This window comes from Tursiops truncatus, chromosome 17, assembly GCF_011762595.2.
Source record: "Tursiops truncatus isolate mTurTru1 chromosome 17, mTurTru1.mat.Y, whole genome shotgun sequence".
NCBI lineage: Eukaryota > Metazoa > Chordata > Mammalia > Artiodactyla > Delphinidae > Tursiops > Tursiops truncatus.
The window spans coordinates 37,293,655-37,313,772 of record NC_047050.1 but is presented as its reverse complement, the minus strand read 5'-3'; the positions used below and the strand labels follow the sequence as shown (position 1 = coordinate 37,313,772).

The following is a 20,118-nucleotide window of genomic DNA, read 5'->3' as shown; positions in this document are numbered from 1 at the left end:
CCTTTCTGTCTGCAGGTCATTATTGCTGTGGTTTGAGCTCAGCATGGCTGTAGTCATCCGTTTACTGGGGCTTCCTTTTATTGCGGGGCCTGTGGATATTCGTCACTTCTTCACGGGATTGACTATTCCTGATGGAGGAGTGCATATAATTGGAGGGGAAGTTGGGGAGGCTTTTATTATCTTTGCAACAGATGAAGATGCAAGACGTGCCATAAGTCGTTCAGGAGGGTTTATCAAGGATTCATCTGTAGAGCTTTTTCTTAGTAGTAAGGCAGAAATGCAGAAGACTATAGAAATGAAAAGAACTGATCGCATGGGAAGAGAGAGACCAGGATCTGGGGCACCAGGGGTTGGCAGCTTATCTAATTTTGTTGAGGCTATTAAAGAAGAAGCAAGTAATTCTGGATATGGCTCTCCGATTAATCAAGATGCTGGGTTTCATACTAATGGTACAGGACAAGGTGATTTAAGGCCAAGAAAGACACGGCCATTGAAGGCAGAGAATCCTTACTTGTTTCTACGAGGCTTGCCTTACTTAGTAAACGAAGATGATGTACGTGTCTTTTTCTCTGGTTTGTGTGTGGATGGAGTAATTTTCTTAAAGCATCACGATGGCCGAAATAATGGTGATGCCATAGTAAAATTTGCTTCATGTATCGATGCTTCAGGAGGTCTTAAATGTCATAGAAGTTTTATGGGTTCAAGATTTATTGAAGTAATGCAAGGCTCGGAACAACAGTGGATTGAGTTTGGAGGTAATGCAGTTAAGGAGGGTGACATTTCTATGAGGACTGAAGAACATTCTCCACCAAGAGGAATTAATGATAGACATTTTTGGAAACGATCTCATTCAAAATCTCCCAGAAGAACACGTTCTCGTTCTCCTCTTGGATTTTATGTTCACTTAAAAAATCTGTCCCTAAGTATTAACAAAAGAGATTTAAGAAATTTCTTTAGAGATACTGATCTGACTAATGAACAGATTAGGTTTTTATATAAGGATGAAAGAAGAACAAGATATGCCTTTGTGATGTTCAAGACTCTGAAAGACTATAACACTGCTCTGGGTTTACATAAGACTGTTTTACAGTATCGTCCAGTTCATATTGATCCAGTTTCTAGAAAACAGATGCTGAAGTTCATTGACTGTTATGAAAAGAAAAGACCAGCGTCAACAGAGAAAGAGAGGCTTGGACACGTTTCACAAAAATACTCTCAAGAAGGCTATTCTGGCCAGAAACTGTGCATATATATAAGAAATTTTCCATTTGATGTTACAAAAGTTGAAGTGCAGAAGTTCTTTGCAGACTTTTCTCTTGCTGAGGAAGACATTTACTTGCTTTATGATGACAAAGGAGTTGGTCTAGGAGAAGCATTGGTGAAATTCAGATCAGAAGAACAGGCCATGAAAGCTGAACGTTTAAACCGACGAAGATTCTTGGGGACAGAGGTATTGTTAAGGCTCATATCTGAGGTACAAATGCGGGAGTTTGGTGTAAATTTTTCTTCAATGTCCAGTGAGAGAATGCATGACCATTCACAGTCATGTGACAGAGATGATCATTCCCATTCATTTGACTCAAATGATCTACCATTATACTCGGTTGGCCCTTCTGAAAACTTTAGGCATCAGCAGGAGGACTTGAGGCAACTGGACAATTTCAAGCATCCCCAGGGGGATTTCCGACCTCCTGAAAGGCGCCCTCCAGAAGACTTTAGGCATTCCCCAGAGGATTTCAGGCACTCCCCTGAAGACTTCAGGCACCTTCGGGAGGAACACTTCAGGCGGCCTCCTGAGGAGGACTTCAGGCGCTCTTGGGAAGAGGACTTCAGACACTCTCCGGAGGAGGATTTCAGGCACTCTCGGGAGGAGGACTGGAGGCGGCCACCTGAGGAGGATTTCAGGCGGCCTCCCAAGGAAGACTTCAGGAGACCCCCTGAGGAGGACTGGAGGCGGCCCCCCCAGGGAGACTTCAGGAGGCCACCTGAGGAGGATTGGAGACGGCCTCCTGAGGAGGACTTCAGACGGCTTCCCCCGGGGGAATGGAGGCGGCCACCTGAGGAAGACTTCAGGCGGCCCCCTGAGGAGGATTTCAGGCGACTTCCAGAGGAAGACTTCCGGCGACCTCCCGAGGAGGACTTCAGGCGGCCCCACGAGGAGGACTTCAGGCGGTCTCCTGAGGAGGATTTCCGGCGTTCTCCTGAGAAGGACTTCAGGCGGCCACCTGCGGAACACTTCCGGCGGCCACCCCCGGAGCATTTCCGGAGGCCACCCCCGGAGCACTTCCGTCGGCCACCTCAGGAGCATTTCCGGCGGCCGCCCCCAGAGCATTTCAGACGGCCACCCCAGGAGCATTTCAGACGGCCGCCTCAGGAACATTTCCGGCGGCCATCCCAGGAGCATTTCAGGCGCCCCCGAGAGGAAGATTTTAGGCACTCACTGGATGAAGATTTCAGGGGTCCTCCAGATGAAGACTTTAGGCACCCTCCTGATGAGGACTTCAGGAATCCCCAGGAGGAAGATTTTAGAAGCCCTTCCGATGAGGACTTCAGGCGGCTCCCGGAGGAAGACCTCAGGGAAGCTCCAGAGGAGGACCCTAGACTTACTGACAGTTTTAGACTTCCTGGTGAGGAGTTTAGGAGCCCCCCTGATGATTTTAGAAGTCATCGCCCTTTTGTGAATTTTGGTCGCCCAGAAGGTGGCAAGTTTGATTTTGGAAAGCGTAATATGGGAAGTTTTCCTGAGGGGAGATTTATGCCTGATCCAAAATTAAATTGTAATTCAGGTAGAGTAACACCCATTAAGATAATGAATCTTCCATTTAAAGCTAATGTTAATGAAATTCTAGACTTTTTCCATGGTTACAGAATCATACCTGATTCAGTTTCAATACAGTATAACGAGCAAGGATTACCTACAGGGGAAGCCATTGTTGCCATGATAAACTACAATGAAGCTATGGCTGCTATTAAAGATCTGAATGATAGGCCAGTTGGCCCCCGCAAAGTTAAGTTAATTTTGCTCTAGAGAGCATTTCTAAATTCAGAATTACCTCCCCACAGTATTGATGCAGTAAAATGCATTTTTTTAAGTGTTTACTTTTAACTAATGAAAAGAAACATTTTAATTTTGACCTGTGAATAGAACAAATGTAAATAGAATGTGAATCTGGTTTTCTTTTGCTTGCAAATTGCCGTTCACTTTTTCTAACTTAAAAATATATATGCCTTTTTTTGACCAGTGCGGGAGAGAACTAATTCCCTGAGTGCATTAATTTTTGTTGATGTCATGGGTAAACGTCAAGACTTGTATAGTAGAACTGTATTTGGGGAAGATAAGTTTTATATTCACTTTTGTTTCCATTCTGTAGTCTACATCTTGTTACTCAAACTGTATAAGGAAATGGTCAGTGACTGACTGTTCAGGGTTAGCATTTTCATTGCTAACTGCCTGCAGAATTAATGCCCTCTTCCTTGTCTGAGATATTACTGTTAAGCCTCCCCTTAATCATAAATAGTTCAAAATTGACAGACTGTGAACTTGAAATTTACTTATGTAAAAAGCTTAGGAAATTCTTAAAACTTCGATGATCATAACTTTCAAAATTTTATAAAAATAAAAAAATTGCAACTGAATAAACCAACTAATTGTATTTGTACAAAGAGAAAAAAATATTATAGCTTCTTTTGTGAAGGTTTCCAACAGCTGTATAAGGTAATATTTATGACAGGAGAGACCAAACATTCTGTAATAATAGTGTATTAGTGCTGTGTATAGTTCTGTGGTTTCTTCCAACATCTCATCAACCAAACTGATAAGATTTACTCAAAATACTTAAAGACAAAAAAATAAAAAAGTAATTATAGGTACAAGGGGACTTTCAGGCTTATGCTGGTAAGAATCTGATAAATGGACATAGTTTGTGTTTCTAGGAAGAATTTACTGATGATTCATATAAATTGTATTTTTCAAATTAGGTTCTCATCTCTTAATTTCAAAACTTTTTATCCAAAGACTCAGTGACTAAATATAACAAGACTTTTGTGAGACTGAATTTTGACTTCTTTGATATTAGACATTTAGACATTTTGCAAATACTGGATTTGATTTTCTATACCATCATAATGTTAATGCTTACATTGGGCACTTACTGTGTGCTAGGCAGTATAAGTACTTTACATGCATAATGTCAATCTTAATTATTCCCTAAGAAGCTTAAGAGTATTTAGCGCTATTTCACAAATGAGATAATGAAATTCAGAGAGTTTAAGTTACTTGCCTAAAGTCATAGCTAGTAAATCATGGAGCCAGTTTCAACCCAGACGGACTACACACTCCAGTTCATGCTCTTAATACTTTTGCCTGCTAACTTTGTTAAATGCTGTTTTTAATTTTAGTAAGACCATGCTAAAAATATTTTCAAGAGTAAAGGATATTTTCTTACCTCCATTTTTGCTTTAAAAATAGCATTAAGAAAAGATAAAATCACTATGCCCAAACATTGTTAATAAAAGACAAAGTAACTAAAACTTCCAGGGTTTCTCTGGGAGACAAACATTATGTATTGGCTTCTAATTTAAAATTGTTCATCTTATGAAACATGATTTGACTTTGGTTGGCCTTTTATAGTTTACATAAAACAAGGTTAATTTTCCTCAATTCTGTGATTTAGATATTTCCCACAGTGAGCAAATAAGAATAAAGTTTGAATTTATATCAGTAGTTTAGTCATTTAATAATAGGGTATGGCAGAAGTAGAATACTTTGTCAGTGTTTAGCCAGTTAGTGCTATAAGTATTTTGGATTAATCTTTAGTGATTTAAAGAAGTCTAAGAAAAACCAACCGAAGTTTCTGCGTTTTTTTTTTTTTTTTTTTTTTTTTTTTGCAGTACGCGGGCCTCTCACTGTTGTGGCCTCTTCCGTTGCGGAGCACAGGCTCCGGACGCTCAGGCTCAGCGGCCATGGCTCACGGGCCCAGCCGCTCCGCGGCATGTGGGATCCTCCCGGACCGGGGCGCGAACCCCTGTCCCCTGCATCGGCAGGCGGACTCCCAACCACTGCGCCACCAGGGAAGCCCTCTGTGTTTTTAATTATGTTGAGTGTCGTTCTTGCTAGTGGAATGAATAAATTGGTAAATTTGGTTCAAAAAAGCACATCAGTATGGCTCTTGAAACTAGTAAGCTTACAAGCAGCTAGGAAAATGACAATAAGAAGAAATGATATTTTTAACTGCTCAGAGATTATTTAGATAATTTATTGGAGGAGATATGGGAAGACTTAAAAATGCTTCTTAAATATATATCAGTAAAAGCTAAGATGAAGCTTAAAGTGCAGTATCACTTAATATTGAACTACTTCTCAATCTAGGCTGGGATGGTTGTGGTAGATAAGAGGCTATCACAGTAGTAAACACAGGCTTTGTATTTCGCTTGTAAAATTAATGGATTGATATGAATAGTTAATTTACTCCGTAATCTTCGGTTTAATATATTTTTTAACTTTAAAAAGTTTATTACAGAAAGCTGGCTTCTACTTCTTGGGAGCCATTTTTGCATATCTGTTCCCAACTCTGCCTTCAGTGACATGTTGATAACTTAAATTGGCCGTGGTAGGAGTATTCACACCATGGAAATTGGTAAATGCAGAAAATCAGGGCATTTTCCACCCCAGAGAGCCAACTACCAGCACACCACCAATTTCAAACAGGTAAGAGAATAGCGTACTAAATCCTCATACACCCATCACCCAGTTCCAGTAATTATCTCATAGCCAGTTTTGTTTCCTCTCCTAGATGTATCAGGTACAGTGGCATATTGGTTCTCTAGTTTAATACCCAGTGGCATTTTAATTATCTTAAAGCCAAACATTTTTGACTCGAGGTATTCTGAAAAATATAGATCATGCCTAGAAAGTAAACTTAATCCTAAGAGATAGGTAAGAATCATTGTGTTAGGAGCACACACTTACCACTTACTGAAAATACTGTCAAGAGCATTGGCTCTTGGTCCATGTATCACCTATTAAGCAGTGACCCTATCACCTCCATCTTTGTATTAAATGTAAGCTAATATTTACTGAGCTGTAATAGATACTGTGTATTTATGATCTTTAATTACATGTGAATTAACTATATCATTTAGTTCCAATAAACCTAATAAACCTATTTTGGAGATAAGAAATGGAAGCCTATAGCCTGTCTTTTTATAAGGAAGCTAAAAGAGGCTTTTACATTTTTAAGTAGGGTTACATAAGTACCTATGTAATAGCCTTGATTTTGTCTCTCAGCTCACAAATTGTAAAAATATTTACTGTGTAACCCTTTAAGGAGTTTGCCAACCTATGTCTGGTCTAAAATTTAATTTTACATCGAAAGTATTTTGTATATTCCTTTTGTCCTTAGAATATTTTTTTTGAAGTAGCCAAAGCATACATTTTATATCAGAATTATTTGCTGATTGCTTTATATATCAGGCACTATTTTAACTTTATAAATAGGGCAACTGATGCTCAAGAGAAGTGAATTGCTATCATAAGCAGCAAGAGCAATACTAGAACTGTGTTTTTTTCCCAGCTACAAATACCAAGATTAAATACTGAGAAAATAAAAATGCAATGATATCCTCAGTTTTTTAAGAATGTCAAATTATTTAGGATTTTAAAATGTTTTGAATATTTTACTTAAAAACTAAGTAAATTATCACTTAGGGCTATTTTCATGAAGCAGTGCTTTGTTAAGAACAGAACCATGAATAACAAAGTCAAAAAAGCTTTCTGGGAAGTTTTATTTTTCTGTTATCCTTTTGTGGTAATCCCAAATGATCATTTCCTAATTTTTATATGCCTGACTGGGATCTATGAAATAACAGAAGTACAATTCCCCATCCAAAGAAGAAAAGCATCAGACATACTGAAAGGCTCTGATTAAATTGTTTTATATTTTCAGGAACAAGAGTGACTGTACATTCTTTTATTGATTAGATGGTAATTTGGTAAAAGTTTTACAGAATTTTTACTGATTTATGGTTTTCCATGATGTTTTTTAGGGCAACATTCCACCAAATCATAGCTTTGCAAAAGATGTAGTGCCATATATAGCACTTTAGTATGACAGTGGCTTCGTTTTAAAACCAGAATCAAGCTGAATGTAGCTTTCTAAAGCTAAAATTTATGCTTTATGTATAGTTGTAAAACACCAATATCCTAGTGTCCTATTATTGTTAAGAGTGACTATAATACTCTCATTGAAAAGTAAATTTATATATTGAATGATGAAACTTCAGGTTGTAGTAGAAGTGAAAAAAAAGTAAAAAAAGAAAACTTGGCTTTTTGATTAAAGCTTTATGGAACAGAATTTGTATTTCATCAGAATGACTATCTAGGACCCTTTTCTGGTATTGAAAGCATGGTGTCTTAACCTAAAGGAAGCAAGTGGAATTGTTAGATTTTTTTGTTGTTTTTATCTATTTAACTAGTGTAACCTCAACTAGGTATAATGCATTAATATGAAATACTTCTGAAATACATAATCTTTTTAAAAAAATGGAACTTATACAAAAAGATCACATGCTGCTAGACAGAATGTTGAAATGACTGGTGTGTAATATTTTTTAAAACTTCATTTTTGGTCAGCATAAATTTCCTTTAATAATTTCTCCATTTCCAGTAGGATTTCATTTCATTTCAAGCCAGTATAAAGTTTTACAGTTTTAGTCATTCTGGATTCCAAGTCATTTAAGATGAAAATGGAAATGCAAAGTTTACTTAAATTTAATTTTCTTCTTCTGTAACATCTAAGTCTTCATCCTCTTCATCATCTTCTATTTGTTGATCCTTTCTTAGTCGACAGGTGGATACCTGTTAAAACATTTTAAATAATACTAACTAAAAAATATTTTTACATGCTTGGTATCTTTTTTTTTTTTTTTTTTTTTTACGGTACGCGGGCCTCTCACTGTTGAGGCCTCTCCCGTTGCGGAGCACAGGCTCCGGACGCGCAGGCTCAGCGGCCATGGCTCACGGGCCCAGCCGTTCCGCGCCATGGGGATCTTCCCGGACCGGGGCACATACCTGTGTCCCCTGCATCGGCAGGCGGACTCTCAACCACTGCGCCACCAGGGAAGCCCTTGGTATCTTTTTAATACGCCCTGATAGAGAAGTACACGTAGAACAAATATTTCAGAAAAATGTCCATAAGTAGTAATTTTTAGTAATGAAAATTCCCTATGAATTATTGTATCTTAAGGTTTGAAAACAGACGCAAAATTTTTTCATTCATATTATTTTTTGAAGAAAAATGTGAAATTAGCCATTTGATTCCAGTTGGGTACCAGTACTTCAATAACCGACTTTAAGAGAAAAGTATAGTCTCTGTATATTATAAATGTCAAAAAATATTTTAGTTAAACAGTTCTTAGGTCACAAAAACAGGTATCTGAATGAAACTCATTAAAGGGATGGCAAAAACACAAGGATATTTCAACTAGGCAACTGAAATATTAAACTTTAAAAATAGTCTGGTTTAAATGTAATGAGTTGAGAATCTGAATTCACTACTTGGCTTTAAGTCCTGACTGTTACCACTTGGATCATCCTGCTTCAAACTTTTCTGAGGGTGATTATACCCAGGGGACATCTGGCAATGTCTGGAGACACTGTTGATTGTCAAAACTGGGGTGTGTGTTTGTGTGTTACTGGCATCTTGTGGGTAGAGGCTAGGGATGCTGCTCAACGTCTGTACAATGCACAGGACAGTACCCCTGCCTCCCTCCCCCCCTCCAAATTATCTGGCTCCAAGTTAATAGTGCTGAGGTTGAGAAACCCTGGGATTATGTATTCTAAAGTGCTACACAGATCTTGGCTAACTTAGGTGATATTATTAGCTCTAAAAGGTCAAAACTCTGCATACTATAATACTATAGTACTATAATACTAGTACTATAATACTAGATTATGGAATTTATGTGCAAGGCACTTAGTACTGGAATAATAAAAATATAATTTGGTTAAGGGGAGAGATGCATAAATAAAAAGCAGTAAATAAATGCTTAGAGGAGAATCAAATGTAAACAGAAGGTACTGGGTCACACTTACCTGAAAGTTATATTTTGAAAATATTTTGCTCAATTTTGAATTCTGAAGGCTAGATATGAAAAAGGCCATAGCTTTCTAAATCAGGAGTTGGCAAGCTATAGCCCAGTTTGTGGCGTTTCTGTAAATAAAGTTTTATTACAACTACTGATTTGTTCATGTATTGTTTATGGCTGCTCTTGGTTGGGGCAGAGACCATATGGCCCACAAAACCTGCTATTTTCTGTGTGGCCTTTTAGAGAAAAAGGTGGTTGACCCCTCCCTGTTCTAGATACCAGGTACTTCAGGCTTTCTGGATATAGAAGAAAAGAAAATTGATTCTTTACCCTAAAGATATGTGCTTCTGGATCTATGATAATGTTCAACAAAAGCCCTTTTTAGGTATCATTTCCAGTAAGCTGTGATAGTGGGATTTAAACCCTAAATAGTTTGATTTCAGAATCTGTGCTCTTCCTGCTATACCAGAGAACAAATGTAGATCAGCATTTTCCTGTCCCTTCCACCTCTGCTCCCAAGTGTTCTGCTTCAGAGAGTAATATCTTACAGATGATAAAAGAATTAAGAGCCGAACCTAGTGCAGTCTTCTGTTATTTTACATAAGAGGGTAAGAGAGGGTAAGTTATTCGAAGTCCTGTGACTTAAGGGAAACATTTTTAGTACTGAACAATTCCAAAGGCAGTAGCTCACATTCCTTTAAATTATGGTTTCTAGCTCACCTGTCCTGTTCCAGATACGCACTTAGCTGACAGTGATCTCTGAAGAGGTGACTTTGAATTTGCTCTTACGATATCTAAACGGGATGAATAATCTGGTGGATACAGAGAATTTCGGAAAACCTGTTGCAATGATAAAACATTATAAAGTGATACTAAACAATGGAAATCTAGAAAATCATGTTAAGTTCCCTTTAGTTTATCATGTTAAGTTCCCCCTTAGCTTAGAATTTTTTTAAGCAACTCCCCTCCCCACACTGGGGACAAAGTTTATTGTAAATTTAAAACAAAAATCAAAAAAATAAAATAAATATTTTAAGTTGGAAAGATGTAAGCTAAAAAATTCTATTGAACCACCTAAGATGATGACGGGCCCTGAAACAATCACTTAAGAGCTTTTGCTGGTGAAACATGAAAAGTTCCTACATTCAAAGAGTATGCAAGCCAGTGGGAAGACTAAGTCACAACTTTGATTCTTTCTGTTCTGCTTATCCTCAACTCTTTATCAGTTTAAATTCACTGATGGCTTTCATAGTACATCACAGAAGAGTAAATGGAGCCACTCTAATTTATGGATTCCAATCTCACCAGGATCTGGAATGCCATTGCTTGGCAGTAGTTCCAAATCTTACTGTGGTCTTAAGCTTCCCTACCTGTAGCTTTTCCACCATTTCTGTAACAAAGAAGGCAAGTCTGTCAGATGTGAATTTCTTCATATTCCCTCTTTTTTTCCTCAACTCTTCACCCTATCCTTTTCCTTTTTTTTTTTTTTTGCGGTACACGGGCCTCTCACTGTTGTGGCCTCTCCCGTTGCGGAGCACAGGCTCTGGACGCGCAGGCTCAGCGGCCATTGCTCACGGGCCCAGCTGCTCCGCAGCATGTGGGATCTTCCCGGACCAGGGCATGGACCCGCGTCCCCTGCATTGGCAGGTGAACTCTCAACCACTGCGCCACCAGGGAAGCCCCCTTTTCCTTTTTTAAAGCAAATGTCATTCTGATTCTCTCCAAGGTGCATTTTCCCTTTAGCGAAACTTCAACAAACAAAAGCTCTCTTTCTCCAGTTTTCCTCCCCCACAAACGAGATCCGTTAAAAAAAAAATTACTTCAAGGTATAACTTTACTTTTTAAAAATCTTCTCAAACATTCTACTTCATTTGTCAACAAACTACATTAGGCTTTCCCCTTCCACTGAAATTGGTCTTGCTGTCAGTTACCAAAGTTGTCTTTTTGTCTTCAGCTGACCTTGTCCTGAAACTTCTTTTCCATGCATGCCATCACGAAACTCTTCATGTGCTAGCTGCTCTATTTCTTCACATCCCTTTTTCTACTGCATATACCCGAAATATTTTTAAAGGGTTTCCCTTAGCCCACATTACCTTTTTTGACAACTTTCTCTGACTAGAAAACTTTGGCTCCTGACTATTGAGAGTCTAAATGCCTTAGGTGACATTCAAGGCTTACAATCACCCACACCTACCCATTATACTTCACTTTTAGCATATATACCTATATGCAGAACATGTAATACTACTGTGACTTTGCAGTGCTGGTTCCTCAGCCTGGAATTTCAGCGCACTTACTCATCCTTCAGGAGCCAAGTCAAATGCCATCTTTTTTCTGCTCTCCCCTGTTCTCTAGTCAGTAGCTCCTATTGTTTATACCCTCAGTACAGCTTTTATCTCACTGTTTTGTAATTACATGTCTGTTTCTACAACTAGTTTTAAGTTCCTCTAGAGCAAGAAGCCTTGTTTTATCTTTGCAGTTCCTTCCAGCTTAAGACAGTAGCCTGGTAAATGAATGATGTTAACATGAACTTAATCTGGGTGTTTTGAGAAAAAACGACCCAAACTAGGGGATGTCTACACATTTCTTTAAACCTTAAAGAAGTGCAGGACACAAAAGGAATCAAGGGATGAAACTTAACGCAAGACGCAAGAGGTATGACTTGGTTTAACGGCAATTCAGGCATGCTAATAATTAGGTTATTGAACAGTTTACTGAGGACCCAATTATATTTTGGTGCCAGACATGGAACCTGGCATCCTGGTATGATATCAAAACTGGATGACTCAATCCACTGGTATTTGGAAGAAATATATTTTTGTTAGAATGACATTCCTTTTTAAGCTTTTCTAGCAAAGATAAAAGTGGGAAGTGGAAGATAATTTACAACCTTTGGGGTAAAAGTCTAAACCAGTTGAATATTAGTCTCCTACTGCAAAACAACAGATTTACAGGAATATTAATTTATTGGCAATAATGCATTTTCCAATATGGTCCAAGATCTCTTCTAGGAGTGAGTCTCAAGATCTGAAATATGCTCTGAACTGAATGTACAGAGGTGATCTTTTGAAGGGGAATATGGGCCTGACAATACTTTTTATGTGAAGAACAAATCAGGTAAGATGGTTTCTGATAACTAGATTCAAATAATTAGCTGCTGCCTGAGTAAGTCAGGACTGCTATCTAAGAAGAACAGCAAATTATTTCTCTGTTCCTCTCTGCATATTTTCTCTACTTGTTTCCAAGAAACTTGTATTTAAAGGGTCCTTCCTCATCTTGGTAGCTGTTTGATGTAATTTTACTTTGACTTGTCCCACACAACTTTCCCCAGACTGCTCTCTTCTCCTTTCCACAATTTCTGTATGGCATTGTAGTGATAGCTTAGGCCTATAGTTCATGACATCTCAGGACCTTTGTATACCTATCTGAGCTCTCTGCCTGAAAGCTGTTGCCACGTATCCTACTTATCCCTCAAACTTCTGATTAAGAAATCATTCTTTCTCTAGACTATTTAGAATCCTCCATCACATACACTTGCAGCACACTATATTTTTTCTTTATTTTTTCTTTGTATATTTTTTTCTTCTTCACATTATAAAACGTAAATAGTCACACAGTATATTTTTTAAATGTCTGAACTCCTTTTAAGTTTCTGCTTTTTTGACAACTTGGACCAATTCTTATACTGCTAAATCCTTGGCACTTAGAATGGTGTCTGGCATATAACAGGTGCTCAATAAACAGTTGATGAATGTACTTTTTATGAGGTAAGCACTATAAGTATCTCCATTTTACAGACGAGGAAGCTGAAGCATGAAAAAGTTAACTTGCTCAATACTGCCCCAATAGAAAAAATGGGGAAGTTCATACTCAAAAACACATCTACCACACAGCCCTGAGATCTTGAATTTTTTTAATGAATCCTACATCCTACCTAGCTAGCTGATGAAGAACAGTGGTAAGAGAAGTGGTAAAGGAAGTGGTGTGACAAAAAAGATATCTAGGACCTCTGGAATGAGAAGGAAAATCTTGGGGTCCAAAGGGCTTGAAGGAACTTTTAGTGACTTTAGTGACAAGTGTATTGGGTCAAGGGTATTAGAAAAAGGAGAATGAAAATACTTGTAAAGGAAACTTAAGTCTTGTAGGAAAAGCGAGGGATCAGTTTTGAACCTGCCACTCAATATAGTGTTGTTTCTTGTAGGAAATGGTTCATGTCACTCATCAAGAACCACGCTTCTGGCAGTATAGATAGGATAAAAACACAATGTCTATAGTCAAACTTCTGGGTTTGGCTCCCAGCTTTGTTACTTACTAGCTATGGGATCCTCTGGGAGGTTCCTTAACCTCACCATGCCTCAGTTTTCTCATCCACAGAAGTAAGGATAATAAATACTTTTATTAAAGTTGATGGTAGGGTTAAAATAATACAATGAAAATGCATAGATCAGTAGCTGGTTCAAAGTAATCACTATATAAACATTTGCTACTTTTACAAATTACAGATAAAAGCTTGATCTATTTTTTAAAAATATAGGATATAAAAAGGAGTAAAAATTTAGAAACCTTAGCTTTAGTATTTGGAGGGAATAGACACTTAAGAAGCCATCTATTAACAAACAGTAACAGAAATATGATCATGTATGCTTAACTGAGGTAAAACTGAGAGCAGATTTTGGCGCTGGAAAATGTATATACACATACTAAAACACGTACTTTTCTTCATTTTGGCCAAGCTATTATCTGGTTTTACTGAATTCAGGTTTCTTGGAACCAGCAGAGTAGTGGAAAGTGAAGGCCCAGGGGATCTCTTTATAGATACTTCAGTTAAAAAAAAATGGAATCTTCAAAATTATGAAATGACAGACACTCTCAAATTCTATCACTTATTAATACAAAATTCTGGTTGTATCTTGAGAGTACGTGGCCTTTTTCACTTCTACTGTAGACAGAGTATATCTCGAATATTTTATCTATTTCAGCAAAAATACTTTGCCTTTTTTTCCCCTTTTGGAAGGTAAGATTGTAGGACATTAACTCTACAGGTGAGCTGGTTGAAACCAGGCTTTGATATTTAATTGCTCTAATGTTAGCTGGCCAGTAAGATTTATTTGCATTTAACTATCAGTACAAAGCAAACCTACATTTATTTCATAGCTTACTGATTAAGTCCCACAAAACTAGTTAGAAGCCAGATTCTGCTATTTACTAGCTAAGTGGCCAAGGGCAAGTTAAGTTACTTAAAACCCCTATACCTGTTTCTTTAGTTGTAAAACGAGAATGATAACAGTACCTACATCAAAGGAGTGAGTGAGAAAATGCCTGTAAAGCTTTGGGTGTTGTGGCATAAACACTCAAATGTTAGCTCAATCAATAAATGCTATTTTTAGCACATGTAAGTGACATATCACTAGTCAAAATGATACATTATTTCATGTAATGGCTTTATTTCTATGTTTTACTAGATATTAATCCTTGGATTAATCCTTGGAACTCTACCATGGTTAATTTGAACAGTTAAAAAATAAATAGAAATAAATAGAAAGTCATACAGGTTCAGCTATTTGGAACTGCATACAATAACATCTAAACCATGTAGTGTTCTAATTTAAGATATTTTTACCCAAACTAATGCTTTCTTTTAAACATTTCCATATCAATAGAAGAACTGAGCTTAGATGGACGTAGTCTTACCTCTAAATCTTCTTCTTCATCAATCTTTTGTATATTTTGGTAGGCAGCAGTGTAGACCTCTAAAGCTTTGCCATGAAATAACATCTCGATAGTGATAAATTCTGAAAATATAGTCTAAAAACACAAGAATTTGAATTTAAACAATCATATAAACTGCTTCATGAATTTAGTAAATTTATTCCTTACTATATAGTCTTGGCATTTTATGAGATACAGAGGTGTCTGTTTTTCCACAGGGCAGATGAAGTACAAAAGATAACTGGAATAAAAATAGTTGCAAAGCCCTTCTGCAGCAAAACTTTCAAATTACACAAAATATTTCCTATCTTATTATTTACTTCCCTTTTTTAGTCAGTTCTTCTATTAGATATTTATGATTTTAAAAAAGATTTGACTAAAATGTATGTCATTATGTACTCTGTTGCTCAGTGCCTATAAGTATTAGCTAAAGCAGTTTAGTACTGAAGCTGTTTTTTTTTAGCAACTCCAACTGATGTTTAAAAGAATGTTTTTTAGGCAAGAATTCTATCCCATCATATTTATATGATACTTGTATTCTCTAACCACAAAGGGATTACTTGGTAATAATGATATTCCTACTACTGATAATAGCACCATACATTTGCATAGAGCTTTCCAGTTTACAAATATATGACTTGTCCAGTGTTGCTCACAGCTATAATGTTAAGACTTAGATCTGACTCTTCAAAGTTAGAGCTCTTGCTCATTGTACTGTGCTGTTCTCGCTGGAATCAATCATTTCCTTTAAAAATAAACTACAGGTAAACTCTGAGCATGATGATGACAACTTACAGTAAGGAAGGTCATGAGCAAAGAGAAATGAATAAAGATGTGCATGTTGATCTAACCAGAGGTGAGATAATCGGTGGGTAGGGAAAGTATACAAGCCAGACAAGTTTTCAATAAAATAGGATCTATCCTTTTGTTATCTTATCCCTTATCAAAATAAAAAATCAGAGCATTAATGTAAAGAGAAGTGGGCAGAATAAGAATAGGATAGAAAATACTCAAGCATTGTCCTTTAAGGGGCAATATAGATGAGATGGGTTAGGCCAGAAGGCAATAGTCAAATACTCATTTTCCTTCATTTCTGTTCTCCTGTGTTAACCACCCAGATAGGAGTGGTCCTGCACCTTGCAAAGTAGCCATACAGATATCCCTTAGTGTCCTGTGATTTTTTTTTCCCCCCCTCTCCATCTCCATTCTTAAGGATTAGAAAAATATTTAAGGGAGAACTAACGGGCTTCTGATTGCTACTCAGTGGAAATAGATCTGTAGTTGAATGTAACCCTTCTGAGCTGCCAAGCACATATGTAGGGCTAAATGCAAAGATTGGGCTCTGGGATAAATGACTTATAACTATAACTGACAATGACCTTTACTGTCACTTCATATAGGTCACAAAGTGCTCTGGTATACTGGACTGGCAACTGACTAATAAACAGCATTATGCCAAGGTGCAACTTTGGATTCCACACCAAGAATCTCCAGATAGGAATACCTTAGAGGTAGAATAGCTTTTGACTAGGGCTGGTGCTTCTCTTGTCAGTCTTCCTAAGATAGTTGACTAGCTAGAAAGTAAGGGGTTAAGCTTAAATCGCTCAAGTAAATTGGGTATTACTCCTATTTTTAAATAGTTCTACAAATGAACATTCTAAATCTTTAAGAGACTGGCACACTATTTAATAACTAATGAAATCCAAACATTTACAGCCTTATTACACCTAAATCTGTAGGTTTAGGGTTAATTCAAGTCTATTCCACTGTGGTAACTGAGGAATATGGAAAAAATTCAAAATAATTTAAAATATTTTTTGAATATTTGAATATAGTTATTAAATCCCTGATGCCAAAATCTCTGAATGTGATGTCATCTCTGAACTAACAATTTCTTAATAATAGCATTTTATACGAGTTATATTCCCCTTAGCTCATAAGTAAGCCCTGAAAATATGTTGATATGTCTGTCACTGAAGAATAATACATTATTTTGGTTTATCCATATCCTCTGATAAAAGAATCTATTACACTCTCATTTGAAAAGACAGAGCTCAACATTGAGTCTGTTAGCATTTTGCAGTCTCAAAATTTAGTTTCACTTAGTGATAGAAAACATTTTAAGAAGTAGCTTTAATTAGTAAATGGCTATTATTTCCTACTTGGAACAATGAGTGAAAAATCACTCAAGTTTTGTGATACTTTGGTTTAATCCTTTATGGTTTGACCTTTTATTTTACTTGGAACATGAGTGAAAAATCACTCAAGTTTTGTGATACTTTGGTTTAATCCTTTATGGTTTGACCGTTTACTTCTTGACAAAACATACACTATGTATCTATTTAAGATGGGAATGGCCCTGTTAACTCTTCTGTCACAAACAGTGATGGAGAATCAGTGGCATTGCTAAGGCAGTATTCCAGACTTGGAATTTTTGACCCAAGAACCATGAAGCCTTAAGATTATCAGAGAGGACAGTTATATCCCTGAGTATAGTAAGGAGGAAAAACTACCAGTTATACTTTTTCTTTCTAGCTATTGATAGAATTTCATAAAACATGGGAAAATGGGCAGAAAGGAGGAGGATAATAGCAAGGAAGAATCAGATGACAACTGGTATAAGAAAGAACATAAAAACATTGTGTTTTTAAAATGAAATAATTTCAGTGAGTCACCAGAAAGGTGGTGGAACTTTGAAAGATCCATTCATATTTAGAAAAAATTTTCCTCAAATAAACATAGCTTTCAATGATCTCACGTAATCTGCTAATCTGGAATGGGTCAGTATGGTCTGGGCCAGAGGCATTCACACATTACTTTTTTTTCCTCATTTTCAATTTTATTTTGTGTGACTAGAAGGCCATTTGGGTACGTACTTAATTTTTATTGGTGGGGGTGGTGGGGGAGCTAATATGAAATTCTCTACCCATCGGCAAGTATTCTGCAAAGCAGGTAGCCTAGTAGTTTAAAATAGGGGCTCTGGATTAAGATAAACCTGGGTTCAAATCAAGACGGAAACAAATCAGCTGTGTAATATTAAACAGTTTGTTCTTTTCTCCTTAATTTCAACATCTTAGGTTTTGCCTTAAGGATTAAATGTAATCCAGGAAAAGGTACAGTATGGTAACTGGCTTAGAGTAAGTGCTCAGCACAAGTGTGCTGTTTTTATTGTCCAAGGAGTAAACCAGCTAAATTAGAAAATGTTCCTTATCATAACATTAAAGCCTCCATCTGGTTTAATTAGAAAGCAGGATATTTAACAAAAAAGTCATAAAAGGTCTTGTTAATAATTTTGGCAAATGGGAAATGACAGCTCTCCAGAGTAGAGGCTATTTAATAAATGATGTCAGGAGAATTTTCTATCCATTTGAGAATAATAAAGTTAGACATCTACCTCATACCATAGGCAAAATACAACTGCATAAAATAAAATATTTAAAATATTAAAAAATCATACAAATACTAGAAAATATGAGCAAATAATTATATAATCTTGGGGATGAAAACTCCTTTCTAAGCATGACACCAAGGCAGAAATCAAAAAGGAGAAGATCAATAGATCTGGCAGCAAAAATAAGACTTTAAGGTGGTAAAAACATACCATAAGCAACAAAATGGGAAAATATATTTGCAACAGATCTTCTCTTTAATATAATGGGTTAATATTCTCAATATAAAGAATTTTCACAAATTAATAAGAAAAATGCCAACACTCAATAAAAATATAGGCTAAGGTCAAATGTGAGTAATTTACTAAAGAAAAATGTGTCATTAAATATATGAAAAAATACTCTGCCTCAACAGTAGTAACTGTAGCAAATTAAGATGATACTGATTTTTCACCTATTAGATTATTTTATTATTAAAAATACTACTACTCGTCATTGTTACATTGGTGTGCTCATGTAAGGTTCTGCAGAAATGTTAACTAGTTAAAGCTTTGTGGACAGAAGTTAAAAACAGCTATCCAAATTGAAAGTGTGTATGCTCTTTGAATGAGAATGCCACTTCTAGTAATTTATCCCAAGAGAATAACTGGACCAGAAAAAAGGCTGATGTTTAATGATGCAATGAGATCTGTAATTGCAAAAATAATCTAGATGTCCATCAATGAGGGCTGTTTAAATAAACTCATATATCCATATAGCAAAATACCATATGATGGTGCCATTATGGACAATATGGATCTTTGTTTCCTCAGCACAAATATATCCATGATATATTAAATTTTAAAAAGATGCTACATATAGTGTGGCCCCATTTAAATAAAACTGTATAGTGGTAATAATATTACCTTTCTCATAGGACACTGTGAGGAGGAAATGAGTTAATCCATATAAAATGCTTAGAATGTGTGACATAGTTAATGTCTAAGAAATATTTGTTGTTATTATTCTTATTAGTATATTTCTTGAGTATATTTCATAGAAAGAAAGTCTGGAAGGATATAAACCGAAACGGCTTATTTCTGAGCAGTGGAATTATTACATTTTTCTGAATTTTATGAAAAAAAGTCATGGTGATTTCATATTTATTTATAAGAAAAATAAAGTTACTAAAAATTAAGTTTTGAAGCTATTTCTTGCTCACGTCAGCGACTTTACCAGTACTGAATTCCTGTCCCTATCTGTTCCAGGAGTGACCCCTGGTCAAGATCGTTTTCATAGGTCAGAAATTCCCTTGACACCATATAACTGATGACTTTTTCCATTACATGGGAAACAAATAGGATTGTGACTTTTCTTCCACATTCTATACAACTAAGTTCATACCAGCTTTTCCCAGAAAGACAGATCCTTTGCAAGGTTCCTATCAAAAGTCTTTTCCTAAAAATTGTGCTACCTTACTAATTAACACTGCTGCTAAAATTCATATGGACTTGTCAATTAAACCCCACCTCAAACACAGTTAATACAGTTATGAGCAGTGCTCACTACTGCCAATCATTTCTACCCCCAGGGAGGTTAAAGAAAGACCCAGAAGCTCTGCCTCCATCTGAAGCAGTAGCCTGATAACAGGTACAATAAGAATGTTCTTTAAAAAAAAAAATGTTTTGTGTCTGATTCTCCCAAAACATGAGCGGGATCAACAGTTTTGACTTTTCCAAGAATTTATCTCACAAACAGAGGTGTTTGTCAGACATGGTAAAATCAACATGGCAATATCTGAATATTGTTTTTGTTAGAAATAAGGGGGTGGTAAAGTAACCCTTCTGATTGATTTTCGAGGCTTTTGGGTACAGGATCTGTGCATCCCTCTTTATCATAAAACATCTCAAATGAGGCCTAACTTGGAAAAGGAACAATTTGACAGTAAGGAGGAAAG

At 36.6% G+C, this 20,118-nt stretch overlaps 2 protein-coding genes across 9 annotated transcripts in view; one reads left to right on the top strand and one right to left on the bottom strand.

Moving 5' to 3' along the window:
• The window catches only part of RBM12B (RNA binding motif protein 12B), a 32,607-nt gene that overhangs the window by 4,601 nt on the left and 7,888 nt on the right, over window positions 1–20,118 (top strand). For 3 of the 4 annotated variants that reach the window (XM_004310493.4, XM_019925143.3, XM_019925144.3), the window contains one exon: window positions 16–7,318. The exons of the other annotated variant lie outside the window; for it this stretch is intronic. In XM_004310493.4, coding sequence (XP_004310541.2) covers window positions 16–3,028 — 3,013 coding nt within the window. In that variant the 3' untranslated portion in view covers window positions 3,029–7,318. Of the gene's footprint in view, window positions 1–15; window positions 7,319–20,118 lie in introns of those variants that run through there. 4 annotated transcript variants of the gene reach the window in all.
• CIBAR1 (CBY1 interacting BAR domain containing 1) overlaps window positions 6,920–20,118 on the bottom strand; it is a 25,407-nt gene continuing 12,208 nt past the window's right edge. For 3 of the 5 annotated variants that reach the window (XM_073794591.1, XM_004310494.4, XM_033842713.2), the window contains 3 exons: window positions 14,776–14,889; window positions 9,805–9,924; window positions 6,920–7,855 (listed from right to left, as the gene is read on the bottom strand). In XM_073794591.1, coding sequence (XP_073650692.1) covers window positions 7,769–7,855; window positions 9,805–9,924; window positions 14,776–14,889 — 321 coding nt within the window. In that variant the 3' untranslated portion in view covers window positions 6,920–7,768. Of the gene's footprint in view, window positions 7,856–8,068; window positions 8,146–9,804; window positions 9,925–14,775; window positions 14,890–20,118 lie in introns of all 5 variants that reach the window. The other 2 variants (XM_073794589.1, XM_073794590.1) reach the window with 2 other exon arrangements.